Source organism: Gymnoscopelus microlampas (genome assembly GCF_963454915.1).
Source record: "Gymnoscopelus microlampas genome assembly, chromosome: 17".
Taxonomy (NCBI): Eukaryota; Metazoa; Chordata; class Actinopteri; order Myctophiformes; family Myctophidae; genus Gymnoscopelus; species Gymnoscopelus microlampas.
The window spans coordinates 41,933,079-41,946,536 of NC_139954.1; the positions used below are offsets into that span (position 1 = coordinate 41,933,079).

General features: G+C 42.7%; 1 protein-coding gene across 1 annotated transcript; it reads right to left on the minus strand.

The window, feature by feature from the left end:
- Positions 1-956: 956 nt before the first annotated feature.
- LOC311064454 (rac GTPase-activating protein 1-like) lies at positions 957-11,323 on the minus strand (the record flags this gene model as incomplete). Its single annotated transcript, XM_084084284.1, has 12 exons — positions 957-2,080; positions 3,199-3,304; positions 3,748-3,946; positions 4,046-4,141; positions 4,535-4,696; positions 5,376-5,551; positions 6,012-6,135; positions 7,544-7,597; positions 8,037-8,109; positions 9,410-9,546; positions 10,191-10,393; positions 11,263-11,323. 12 exons carry the CDS (start codon positions 11,321-11,323, stop codon positions 1,900-1,902), a joined length of 1,572 nt encoding a protein of 523 aa, XP_083940410.1. The 3' UTR covers positions 957-1,899.
- Between the last annotated feature and the right edge of the window lie 2,135 nt (positions 11,324-13,458).

Below are 13,458 nucleotides of genomic sequence, written 5' to 3' on the forward strand. Positions count from 1 at the left end.
ACACTGTTTACAGTGGAAAGGTTTTTCTCCGGTGTGGACACGCTGGTGTGTCTTCAGGTGACTTATCTGATTGAAACTCTTGTTACACTGTTTACAGTGGAAAGGTTTCTCTCCAGTGTGAATACGCTGGTGTCTATTCAGATTACCTAAGTCATTGAAACTCTTGTCACACTGTTTACAGGGGAAAGGTTTCTCTCCAGTGTGGACATGCTGGTGTCTGTTCAGACTACCTGACTCACTGAAACTTATGTGACACTGTTTACAGATGTGAGTTTTCTTTCCTTTGTAAATCATCTGATTTTTCTTTACATCTCCTGGTTGAGTTAAAACCTCGGCAAACCGTTGATGACTTTGAGATTTTGGTGGGTCTGTGTCTCCTTGTTTCCGGCTGGTTACAGAGCTGACTATTTGCTGACGGGCCTCTGAGCAGATATGCCCATGCCTCAGCGCCGTTTGGCGGTTGAGGTCGTCGTGGCTCGGATGAGACGTGAAGGTACACTCAACAGGAGAGCTTAGTCTGGGAGGATTGGGACGACACTCCTCCCAGGAGTGGCGGTTCATGGTCAGCGCTGCTGCTGTACATGGACTGTGATGGGAACAGAGTTGTAGGTTCTGTTGAGGCTGGAAAATGTGCCCTCTCTATCTCTCTGTATTCTTTGTCTACCAAAGTTCTGTATACCTTTCTCTCACAACACGAGTGGACACACCATCTTCTGGTCTAGAAGTGGAAGTCAAAAGTAACATCACACCTCATATATCCGAGCAGAGCTTTGGTCTGACCTCACTCACAGCATAATCGGTTGCCATGCATGCCTAGCAACACCAACATCGTGTTGTGGTTTAAAACGTCTCACGAAGCTCAGCAACGAGTGATTATGGCGCACCGCTCGTATCAGATATCTTGCCAGAATGAACCAAATGTCCAAATCATGGCAGAAATAGTCACTTGTTGATATTCCCATGGTGGCCATCTTTGAAATCCAAGATGGCCGCCATCTGCCATCTTGATGACGTGGCTCCCCATCCAAAATGAAACTTATGGTGATGGAGAGCATATAGAAAAAATGTGGCGCTTTTGTCAGCCATGTCCACATTTTCCTAAAATCTTGTCCTAAGCAACCTGACTAATAGGCACACCAGGTTTAATGTGGCTAAAACCTAGAGGTCATAAACCTAGAGGTCATAATTAATGCAGTCTTACGTGAAGGCATGGCCCAGCTTTCTGATTCTTCCCCCCAGAGTTCCGGTGTTGGAAACCGTCCGGTACGCCGCGCTCAGTTCCGGGGACGTCAGAGGATCGAAATACACTGGAGAAACGGTGACAAACAGAACAGATGAGATGTGTGAAGATCATTTCATCTGTCTACCAGTTTATTCAGTGTTTTGTCACTCTCATTGTACAGTATGTCATTTATCATTGTTTATTTCACTGTCCACTGTTATATTCCCATAAGACAGCTGTAGATTAGATTTGAGTTTGGTAAAAGAAATGAGAGTAAACACAATATAACTTAAAACCCAGGATATACACATAAAAGCGTAATAAAACACTTGAATTCTGTAGTGAATCGCAAATCTTTTCAAATTGGGTTTTACGGCCAAGTATGTATCAGTTTGGGCATCCTGACCTGAAAATGTTTGATAACTACTGATTTACAGTAAATGGCTGAACCTTAATTCAAAACCCTGTGGTTGGTACAACCCAAATGACGGCAGATTCTAAGCTCATGTGTAGTGTGTGTGTACCATTATTACGGCTAGCACCGCCCGTGGTTGGAGTGTCCCGCATCGTGGACAGCGTCTTCCAGTACGCTTCCGGGAACGAGAGCATGCGGCCAACAACCTGAGATTAAATTAACATGAGAATTAATAACGGGCTGGAATACCACGGCCTGGAGTTTAAGGCCCGTGCAGGGCTCTATTATGTACCAGCAAAGAGATTCTAACCTTAAGCTGAGAGTTTGTGTCTTTCAAGATGACCAGTGGGGTGGGATCCACCATCGCATGGCCAACAATGGTAGGTCCAAACACCCGGGCCAGGTTGTTATTGTCCATCTGACAATGGGGACTCTTCATTACCCTGGAAAGCACATTTAGAATGTATTTTTGAACATTTCCCTGTGAGAGCAGTGTAATATGCTACCAGCACTTTCCTGGTGTTTTACTGTATATTGTCCTGTCATTAGCAGGCAGAATTTTGAATTGTATTGCACCCTGTATTTGTATTATGAATGCTGCTCAGGTAGGGAAAAAAACACACAACCGACAGACAAATAAAGCCAGACAAACCTTACGCTTCTACTAGGAGAATAAAATATTGACAGATTTGAGAATTGTTAATTCATACCAGTGGTGTATAAACCTGTGCCATGGACCCACTGTTGTGGCCTTTCCTTCCAACAAAACACTACTACACCATCTGATCTCACTAATTAGCACCCCTTCCACCACAGAAAGGGGAACTAATTAGTGTCATTAGTATTGTTTGGATTAGTCTCGAGACAGACACGTTGGCTCACTAAATGTTCAAATGGTTCTCAAAGTGGGGGCCGAGTTGAAAGGAGAGAGTGATGGGGGTATTGTATGACAAAGTAAACTTATATTGGGCTTAAACCTAGGTACATTCGTTTGTTTTTCAGTTCAGGTTAAAACCTACAGCAAGGTAAAAACAAAAAAACTGCAGGCTAGTAAGCAATGCAGCTGTAGCTAATACAAATAATAATAAAGGGAGTGTTAGATTTAGGTGTGACTGTGTGTAACCATGGTTATGCCAATGTTCATAATAGTCAACAGTAATGACAGCGCACATTGACATACCTAAATACGAAACATATTTGTATTTGCTGCAGCTGTGTTGCTTACATCATGGTTACTATAAGGCAAGCCTTCATGCAGCCATGTTGTTACAATGGGCAGGAAATCAAACTACACAATCTGTCCACTAGGGTTTCATCCCCCTTTAAGTGGTTACATTTATCTTCCTGAAAAACTAAATGGAGCTAGCACACAAACTAATTTCACCCACTACTTTACACCTGTGACAAAGATGATTCTGATTCAGAAGTTGCCTTGCATTCTACCTTTTCTACACAAAAGTCAAATTCCCCAACAAGTAAATGATGTTCGTCTGAAAGAACATTATCCAAGTACACCCTATGAGACAGAGGAGATGGTACAACCTGTAACAGCAGCACTTACTTCTGTAAGTGAAGCATGAGGAAGGCCAGAGTGTCTCTATTGACCTTTGGCAAGTCTCCAATGGCCTGGTACATGAGGGATGCGGCATTCTCCTCATCAGCCATCTCTGGAACACACACACACACACACACACACACACACACACACACACACACACACACACACACACACACACACACACACACACACACACACACACACACACACACACACACACACACACACACACACACACACACACACACACACACACACACACACACACACAATGGAACACACATGGGAGAAGATGAGCCATCAAGGCTACAGTTTTCCCCACTGCAAGAGCTGCAGCTACAGACTACTGGTGCAACACAAACAGTTAATTGAGCTATTCGATTTTAATCTACTATTAAACCTAGGGTCCCTAGGCGAAAACGTTGAAAATACCTTAAAAACTAGACGATCTTCATGCTCACAACTCGTTACAAAGTAATCGAGTTGCAGCCCTACTACCATCTTCTAGAGAGGTTTGCATGGGATGATTCTTGTATATGATATTAAACATACCAGCGGCCAGCATGAATGTAGCATGGAGCTTGAAGGTTATCAGTGGCTCTTTCAGCTTCCTAAAGAAATCCTTCAGGAGGCCACAGATGACGTGTATCTCGTCCACTTGGCTGAGATACAGCGTTCCTTTCCCTTGGATGTACTTCTCCCTCAGTTCCTTCACCATGCGCTCACTCCCGGGAACGCGGTACAGTCCCCTCTGTCGCACGGGAAGAGGTGAGGGGTTAGACCGCTAAATTAGTGTCGTTTTCGTTAATGGACGCATCTCAGAGGTGAATTACACTGCTGGGATACTCACCTCCTTCAGTCCCCTCCTTTCAATTTCACCCACACACTTCACCACCAAGTCGGGGACTCTTGGATGGGTCGATGGAGCGAAGCTCTCCAGAGTGTCCTGAAGATGACACACACACACATTTTATAATCTTTAAAATCCTACCAGCAAAAAACAAACCCTTTATCGTCTGTCTGCAAAAACCTAGCTACAAGCACACAGCAAGAGATCGTCCATTTTAGCCAATGCCCCAAAATAGGGACACCAGTTAAGACTGTGGGTTTTATAAGTATGTAACCAAATAAAATTAACCAGACAGACTTAACAAGATATTGTGACCACACAGACAGACTTAACACGATATTGTGATTAAATAACTATTGAATCCATTATGGAACAGCAACAGACATGTATCTACCCCCACCCCCCTTTCCTGAAAACAAACTGTTGTGGACATACAGTACATTGGTTTCTACCAGACAGAATGGTTAATGAGTACCACACTCCATGCACCTGTTGTCCACGAGGATTGTGCGTCCTAGAAGGGGTGCAGCCTTCACGACACATCATCTTGCACTCTGGATGTGCGATGACGCGGCAGTCTCTGCACTTCACTGCCATCTTCCCGAAGCGGAGCCTCTTGCCGCACGGCACGCATGTCTCTCGCCCGATCACCTAAAAAGAGCCGTAATTATGTTCAGTAGCGAGTAGCCATGTTTTTTCCACTGTGGGGTCATTTTTCGCCTGCGAGCAGGCACAGTATGTACCACCCAGTGCTGGACCAAGTACTGAACCCCCAGTACTTTAGTACAAATTTGACAGAAAATTTCACTTGTAGTTGAGTACAAAGCTCCCTTTAAAATGTTGTACTAATTCATAGTTATTTCTACTTAAGTATGATCCGGGACGATAAGAGATGGAGACATTTACAACAGTAAAAGAAAATAAGCATGTGAAAAGAACCCAGACCTCTAATAGACAGGTCCATTGCACTCGCAATTTTAGCAACTAAAAGGGATAGTTCACCCCCAAAAAGACTTTTTTCTATCGATTAGTCACCTCATGGATACTTGAAATCATAGATTTCTTTTTGGTTGCATTCCTAAGCCAATAATTTGATGACTGGTCCGCTGGTCATCAAATTATTGGCTTAGGAATCGACAAAAACAAAACAATATCCTTGAATTCAAGTCTCCAAGTGACTAATCGATAGAAACAAATACGTTTTTTTATTTTTTTTTAGCTTGTAGATTGGCCATTTTGGGATAATGTTCTGCCCAGAATAGGGACGCTAGGGTTCAGGTGATTAAAATAAGTTTGATTAAGTGTAGCTTAATCAAGTTTATTTTCATACTGTTTTGGTCTGGAAGTTGTGCTTCACAGCTGCTTCCACGATGGGAGGAGTGAAAACCGAAGTCCTGCCGACTTCGATAGTCTCCTCCATCTCTGCCATCGTCTCCCACGGTGCAGTGTGCTCCAGGACAGAAGGGTCCGGGCCCCCCTGGCCCGCAAGATCACAGGGGGCCTCATCTGTTAATTAATTTACGGAAAAACACAAAGTAAAATGTAGAGATTTAGAGGTTTCTGCCCGAGAGCCATGGCCCCCTAGTGGTCTGTGGACCAAACATCGTCTTGCATGACAATAAAACATCCTCTGGGGGAGAGAGAGAATGATGATGTGTGTAACAACAGTGGTGTAAAGTAAACAAGTACATTTACTCGATTACTGACTACACATTTTTGGTATTTTTGTTTACTGTATTTCCAGTTTTCAGTACTTTTACTCCACTACATAGCCGATCTACAAGCTCACTATGCATTGCGACGCATTGTGAGCTTGTAGATCTGCTATTTCCAAAATATTTGTATACATTTGAAAACTTGTGAAATGAGACATTCTGTATATTGAGTACTTTCTACTTTAAGTAAAACATTTGAGTACTTTTCCACCACTGACTGACTGGTAGCAAAGTACACCTTAATTCCTCACCTCTGAAGGAAACCAGTTCTTCTGTTATGATGGGTACCCTCTCCTGGGTGATGTTTATCACCATGTGAACTGGGCCTGCGTGATCAGGGGTTGTGACAGTCGCCATCACGGTGGTCTCCATTTCCTGACAACAGAGGGTAGAAAGAAGGCTTCTTAAGACAGGGAAATGTACAGCAAAATGGGTCCTGGGGAGGGGGTTGGGGGCGTTGGTTCCAGGGAGTCCCCAGAAGAAATGAGCCAACGTATCATCAAAATCTGAATTGAAAATCTTTTTCAAAAGTGTTTGAGATGGGGTCTGCTGTCAAATACAAATACTACATGTCAATTTGGGAGTCTTTGGCATGAAAATGTTTGACAGGCAGGCAGAATGGCTATGATCCAGGAAATGGAATATTTCCACCTGACAGGACATCTGTACTGAGAAGGAAGAAGCCCTACTGTGGACAGATGGATGAAGCAACAAAAAGCACCTCCGTGGCCCCCTGGGAGGTGCCCTGAGGCCCACTAGTGGGTGACTGGTGTAGTGTGTGCAAATGTCATGTCACCAGGGAATGGTAACATTTTTCCAAACGGAAAAACATTAACTAAAACATTAGGTGTCAACTTTCAGAGCCTAAAGACAAACTGTGTTTGAGTTCTTCCTATCCCCCACTTATAAGAGGCAAGTTACGCCTCTTTAAACAGGGAGGTATATTAGCCTCTGATTAGAATGACCTAAATAGCTGGAACTAAAAGCCACTACATGTTTCACAGCATCCTCCAGAGTCAAGCCTAGTTACACTTCAGTGGGTAGAACACAACCCTTCAGAAACTCATCTGCTCTTCCTCAATGTGGCCAAATACTAAATCAGCAAAAGATAGAACACGAACAATGTTTGAAAGAATGTCATGTTGCGCTGAATGCGCTCTCTGGTGGTTGATTGACCTAAACTTTTTCCGTTTAATCATTCATAATGCCATGAAAAGGCTTGTGTCGGAATGCAAAATGTCCCGTGTAATTGTGTCATGTCTGGTGCTTTGGCAACACAGGAAATGACTTAACAAGTTTAACATTTGATTATGTTGACACATAGGGTTTAATAGAAGCTAGAAAAGACTTTCCAGTGCTGCACGAAGGCACACTTATTAGATTTATCCGACAATGAAGGTGAACAAGGATTAATTAACAGTCAAATAATCACTCCATATTCACCTTGTCCTGAGGTCTCTCCAGTAGCTCTCCAGATGTGTTAGCCATCCTCGCCCGCCTCGAGGGTGCATTGCATACAGATGGTGCCATTGATGACCTCTGTTAAACAAAAAGTGGATTACTTTCCAACATTGTTGACAGTGGGTTGAGATCAAATTAAGACTCAATCCCCAAGGGTTGAATGGGGTGTGACGCCAGTAGCATGGTATAGATGGAGAGCTATAATAGAAGGATGAGGATTTAGCTGCAATATATACGTCCAAGTACAGTACATCCCCAATTGCAGGTGACTGAATAATACCACACTATCAAAATGGTTGCATTCATGTTTTGTGAGACTTACCCTCTTTTCTCTGGCCCTCGACCTCAGGGGTCTAATAATAGTCGTGTCCAGGTCCTGAATGAATTCACAAGAAAAGTCAGGGGGGAAACAGTGCCTTCCACCGCTGTGTCACATCTCCTCTACTGTATGTAAGTAGGGCTGTCACGATTACAACATTTAAGTTGACGATTGATTGTCATACAAATAATTGCGATTAACGATTTAATTGTGTTTTTGGCATTGAAAATTGGAACATCATTTAGTTCGCTTTTTAGGCTTAGTAAGAAGAGATTACTGACATATTCAATAACGTGAGCGTTGCATTGCAGCGCTGTGAGCTTGTAGATCAGCCATTTTACGCACTCCACTGTTATATGACAAAGTAGGGCATTAATATAAAAAAAGAGTACAATTGTTCTGTATGACAGCAACAATATATAAAATATTACACCCACTACATGACAATAATTTCTAAAACACCACCTTATTCTCGCTTGAAATGGTCATACTGTACCATGTCATCATCCGTTTTATCATAACTGATATCCGAGTGAGACAGGAACGAGGACCCATCAATGACATTCAACCTGTTGTTGGAACAAAGTCCATGGATTAGTAGAGGTAAGACCAAATCAAATGTAGTGTTGGCCAAATACTGTACCTCAAAACAATATGATGAGACAATATTTGGGGGATTGATTATTGGAATTTTCTGAATACATGATGTGTACAACTGAATGCATTTGAGACCCGGAAAAAAACAATATTTATGTCACAATATTACACAACCAAAATCCCAGACTATAGTCTTAAATTACAATGTTTATTATGAACAGACAGTTGACAAATTAAAATAAAAGAAAGAGAAAACAGAGAATGCATCCGCTTCCATACAGGTGAACTGCATGATACAATTAATAAGTTAACATCCTAACATGTTCGGAGGCATGTATAAAAATGTTAAGCAGGCGCAGTTGACCTCGATTTTGGATCTAGATGGCAAGAGACAAAGATGTGACTAAGAAAGAGGGTTCATTATTGGGTCACGGATGGCAGGAGCTTCAGTCACAGACTGATATGCAACTGGTATATCGTTGCTGTGGGGCAGAAACCTCTTATCCCCATATTTTAACTTTTTTAGTTTTTTCATAAATAAATGATCATACTACACCGTCACACAAAAACATCAAATGCAGCAGATCCACAAGCTTGAAATACGGCGTGAAGTGGCGAGTTTTGAGCTTTTAGATCTGCTACCTTTTTCCATTTTTGAATCCTGAAAAGTAACAGTTGTGGACATACTGCATGAGGTTTCCACCCGACAGAGACGATATATGGCATACACCAAGGCGCCAGTTAGGCGCGAATGCTTGGGGTCGGGGGGGCTCTTATGCATTTTCCTGCCATGGGTCCACTTGTCCACTCAAGACAGGGTCACTACAAATCAATAGTTATGAGTGAGCACCCTTCATCCTACGATGAAACCCTTCCAATCCTGATGGTAGTGGTCTCTTCCAGGATGACAATGGCTCCATCCACAGGGAACAATCCAGTCATTGAATTCTTAAATTATATCATATGCCATGACCAGTCCCCAGACCGCAACCCAACTCAACACCAATAGGAGATTTTTGACCAACGCCGATTTTTTCCACCACCACCATCAACACATCGAAATTAGGGAATATCTTTTGTTAGAATGGAGTTCCATCCCTCCAGTAGTTATGTATGTATACAATCTAACTTCAAGGCACAATTAAGCTGGACCAACACCTTATAACACTTTGTTGGCGTTTCCCTTTTGTTTGTCACCCGTCTGCACATCGGCCATCTCTAGAAGCAACATTCAGTGTTTTTTTAACCCCTATTTTTTTTTATATATATTACCTGTTGCCGTACTGCTGGTTGACATTGGCCACCCTGTCGTCAAAACGGGCGAGGAGGGATTTCTGCTCATCATTGAGACATGCAACGGCTTTGGTGTCATGGATCAGGATGTCACACACCAACTGCATCCTTCTCTCCTGCAAATGTGATTAATCCAATTCCATCATTGCATGTAATTAAGTCAGCGATTCCAAATTGGCAAATACTAAGACTTTAATGATAATATAACATTAAAATAATGTTTTAAAAAAACAAGTTTTCATTGTGATATCAATAAATAGGATATTTAGGTTCACTATGTTGGTCCTAATTATCCAAGCCAGAACACAATCGATCTATTAACCCATTAAGGCGTGAGGCCAATAATTATACAAATGCCTTCTGATTCAGTAGTTTCTGCCAAGCCAAGGACCCCCAAAATGATATACATTTGGCCATGCCCCCCCATATCTGAAATTGTTTTGTGCCAGACACTTTACAAAAATGTTCTAAAATAGATGTACAAGCTCGCAGCGCAGCATGAAGTGGAGCGCTGTGAGCTTGTATATCTGCCATTTTTGAGAACCACTGTTCTAAATCCTAAAAGTTTTCTGAAAAACGTGTTGCTATATAAAACAGATGCTTTCCCGGTTTTAAATGGGTTAAGTGGTCAGATGTGTGGGCCGCAAACGCTTATTTTCAAGTGGGCCCTGATCTAGAAATAGAAAAGGTTGCGGGAACCCCTAAATTAAGTAATCCCAAATCCGGTCAACATCACGGTAGTTCTGTGTGAGGGACTCACCAGATTCAGATAGTCCACCTCCATCTTATGGCGCCTCTTTATTTCTAGGTCCACCTGGTTGCGGGCGTGTTTCAGCTGGACCTCGAGGCCAGCCTTGGCCACATCAGAATTCACCAGCCGTTCCTTGTAGGTTTTCAGCTCATGTTCTGCATGATGCCATTTCTTCCTCATAGCCTCAAAGTTTTTCACCATGTCCTTGAATGCTGCAATTAAAAAGAGGGGATAAATCAATGCATGCACAGTTGTATTGTACTTGAGTAGCTCACCAGTCACTACTATGACTAAGATGGAAGTGATGCAGAGAACTGCCATGACCTACAGTATTACGCACCGACTCATGGGGGCTATAGGAAACATCCAGGGGGAAATGCTGAAATTACAGCCAATTAGTGTCAAAGAAAACTAACATGGTTTACATTGGTGTAACGTAACCTATGCGTTTTTACTCCATTGCAAACAAGTTTAAATACAAAGTACAACATTTGTCTCAGATGTAGTGGATTAGAAGTATTGAAAATTGGAAATACTCCTTTAAAGTAAAAATGCCTCAAAAGTGTACTGTACAGTAAGTACAGTACTAGTAGGCTACTTTGCTACTTTTCACCACTGTATAGCCGTTTTAACTTAATCCTTGTATTTTATGCAATTGTCCAGCACCTTGTAACCATGTTTTGAAAGGGGTTTGAACATAGTTATACTTTAATCCAGGGGTCTTCAACAGGGGGTCCGGGACCCCTAGGGGGTCCTCAGAGCTACAATAGGGGGTCCGCCAAATCTTTGTGTGATAGGATTTAGTTTTTTTACATTAACCACTTGAACCCTAAAATTCCTTTTCTGAGGGGAACATTAGCCGAAAATAGTTTGGCAAAGAGGCTATAGGTGTAGAGGGAAAAAATAGCAGACTAAGTAAAAAAAAAACCTGCTTCATCTCTCTCTCAGATATGGGGGTCCTTGGCCTGAAAACGTTGAAGACCCCTGCTTTAATCAGAACAAGTAGACCCATTTTATTTTAAAAAGCACCTTTCATAACATAAGTAGAATACGTTTATTCTAGGCCAACTAAGTTTCTTACCGAGCTCTGTGGCCTGTGCATCAGAATTCTGCCGGATCATGTCCTGATACAGCAGCTCCATATTACAATAACACAACACACTAACTATATCCTCAGATAATTCTTATGCAACAACTCCAGTCCCAAGCAAGCTGAAGGGCAGGCAAATGACAGGAATTAACTTCTGTAGGCTATACAGGCAACCGTAACGAGACGCACCTGTTGAGTTTTGGGCATAGGCCAATTATTTGTTTACCAACATTGAGCAGGTGGATGCACAGGTGATTATTTCACGCAATCAATCAATTCTCAACCTGTTTTTTCGTGGTGCGCTGGTTTGGGTTTCAGCACACCCCAACCCCCTCTCTTGTGTGTTGGCTAGTGCTGCGCGCCCTAGCGAGACCTGACAGATGAATGGGTTTCATTTGCAACCAGTATGAGCTTGCAACCAGTGTGACGTCGTCTGTTAAGGGGTCTATAGCAGGGGTCTTCAACGTTTTCAGCCCAAGGACCCCCTAGCTGAGAGAGAGATGAAGCAGGGACCCCCTCTATATTGTATAAAATTGTGTTTCAGATTGAACTTCTCTTTTTTCCTTCTACTCATATACCTCTTTGCCGAAAATTTTCGGCTAATGTTCCCCTCAGAATAGGGATGCTAGGGTAAGTGGTTGATGTAAAAAAAACAAAAAAAAAACTCTCACACAAAGATTTGGCGGACCCCCTATAGTAACTCTGAGGACCCCCTATGGGTCCCGGACCCCCTGTTGAAGACCCCTGGTTTATAGAGTTAAAAATACGGGTTTTTTGGGCCGTTGCATCTGGATCCCATAGCCCAGAATGACGCCATCTCAACGCCATTTGGACCATAGATCTGGACCTGCATCCCATAGTCCGGGTGGGTGCTCAGTTGCGTCGTTTACTCGTTCCTTATTGGCTAGTCCAGTGGTTCTCAAAGTTTTTCATGTCAAAGACCGAGCCTTTGTCAAGTCCCGCCCGTGGTTGTGTGGCTCGAGCCCCTCTTGTAGATATGCTATTTTTGAATAGCCAACACAACACATAAATGGATAAAGTGGTCAAAATCATTGTGGTGCTGTTTTAATACATTTAGCAGTGGGGACCCCTTAGAAGTAGAACCCCCCCCCCCCCCCCCCCGAGGACCCCTGGGGGTCCCCGGAACCCACTTTGAGAACCACTGGAGTCGACTTGATTCTCAGGTAGGTTTTTGTGTGTTTGTTTCCACTAAACAAACTTGTATTAATTACTTGCTTCTGTAGAGTGCATCATGTCTGCATGCAACACATCCTTTGTGACGTTTGTAAATACACCAATATGCTTGGCATGAATTTGGGCCGCGTCCTTTCTTCCTTCCTTCACAGGTGCTACCAATGATAATAAGCTTGTGTAAAACTCATGTTTACTTTTCTTTTGCTCTCATAGTCCCTGTATCGAAGAGGACAGCATGTGGAAAGAACCAACAACATTTTACAGTAAGTACAAATGAAAGCACTCTGCATGAACAAAGCTAGGGGCCGGATGGACTTGTTTTTTTTAAGAAGAGGGCGTTTGTACTGCAATAGACTATATTCACACGGCGGCCATGTTTCTATGAAGTCAATGAAAGTAGCCACCCCGAGTGGCGGCACTTTCAATGTTAAATTCCAATATGGCCGCACAGCCATATTATGAAAACATTCACAGGTGTTACCAATGATACTAATGAAGGCTCTGTTCCATTCTGGTCAAACAGAGTCCTGATATTGTGCATGTTGGCCCACTGGAAACACTCTGTTACACCAGTGGGTCTACAGTTAGGGTCCAGGGACCCTCATGGGCTTCCAAATGGCCGCTTAAAGGTGTGTAACTCACTCCATTTGGTTCCATTTGTACACTCAGAGTTATGGGGGTCGTGGAAACCACTGTGCTAGATTAAATGGAACAGAGCCTTCATTAGTATCATTGGTAACACCTGTGAAGGAAGTGATAATATGGCTGCTGTGCATAGAGCCTATTATGGATTGTTTGCATGAGGTTACCAGAGGACATTCCATACAAAGAAAAGTCTGGTAGTTTTGCAGATGCTATTGAATGTATAGTCGGCAGTGGTGTAAAGTAACTAAGTACATTTACTCAAGTACTGTACTTGAGGTATTTTTTCTGTAATGGAGTATTTCAAATTTTCAGTACTTTAACTTCTACTCCACTACATCTCAGAGGCAA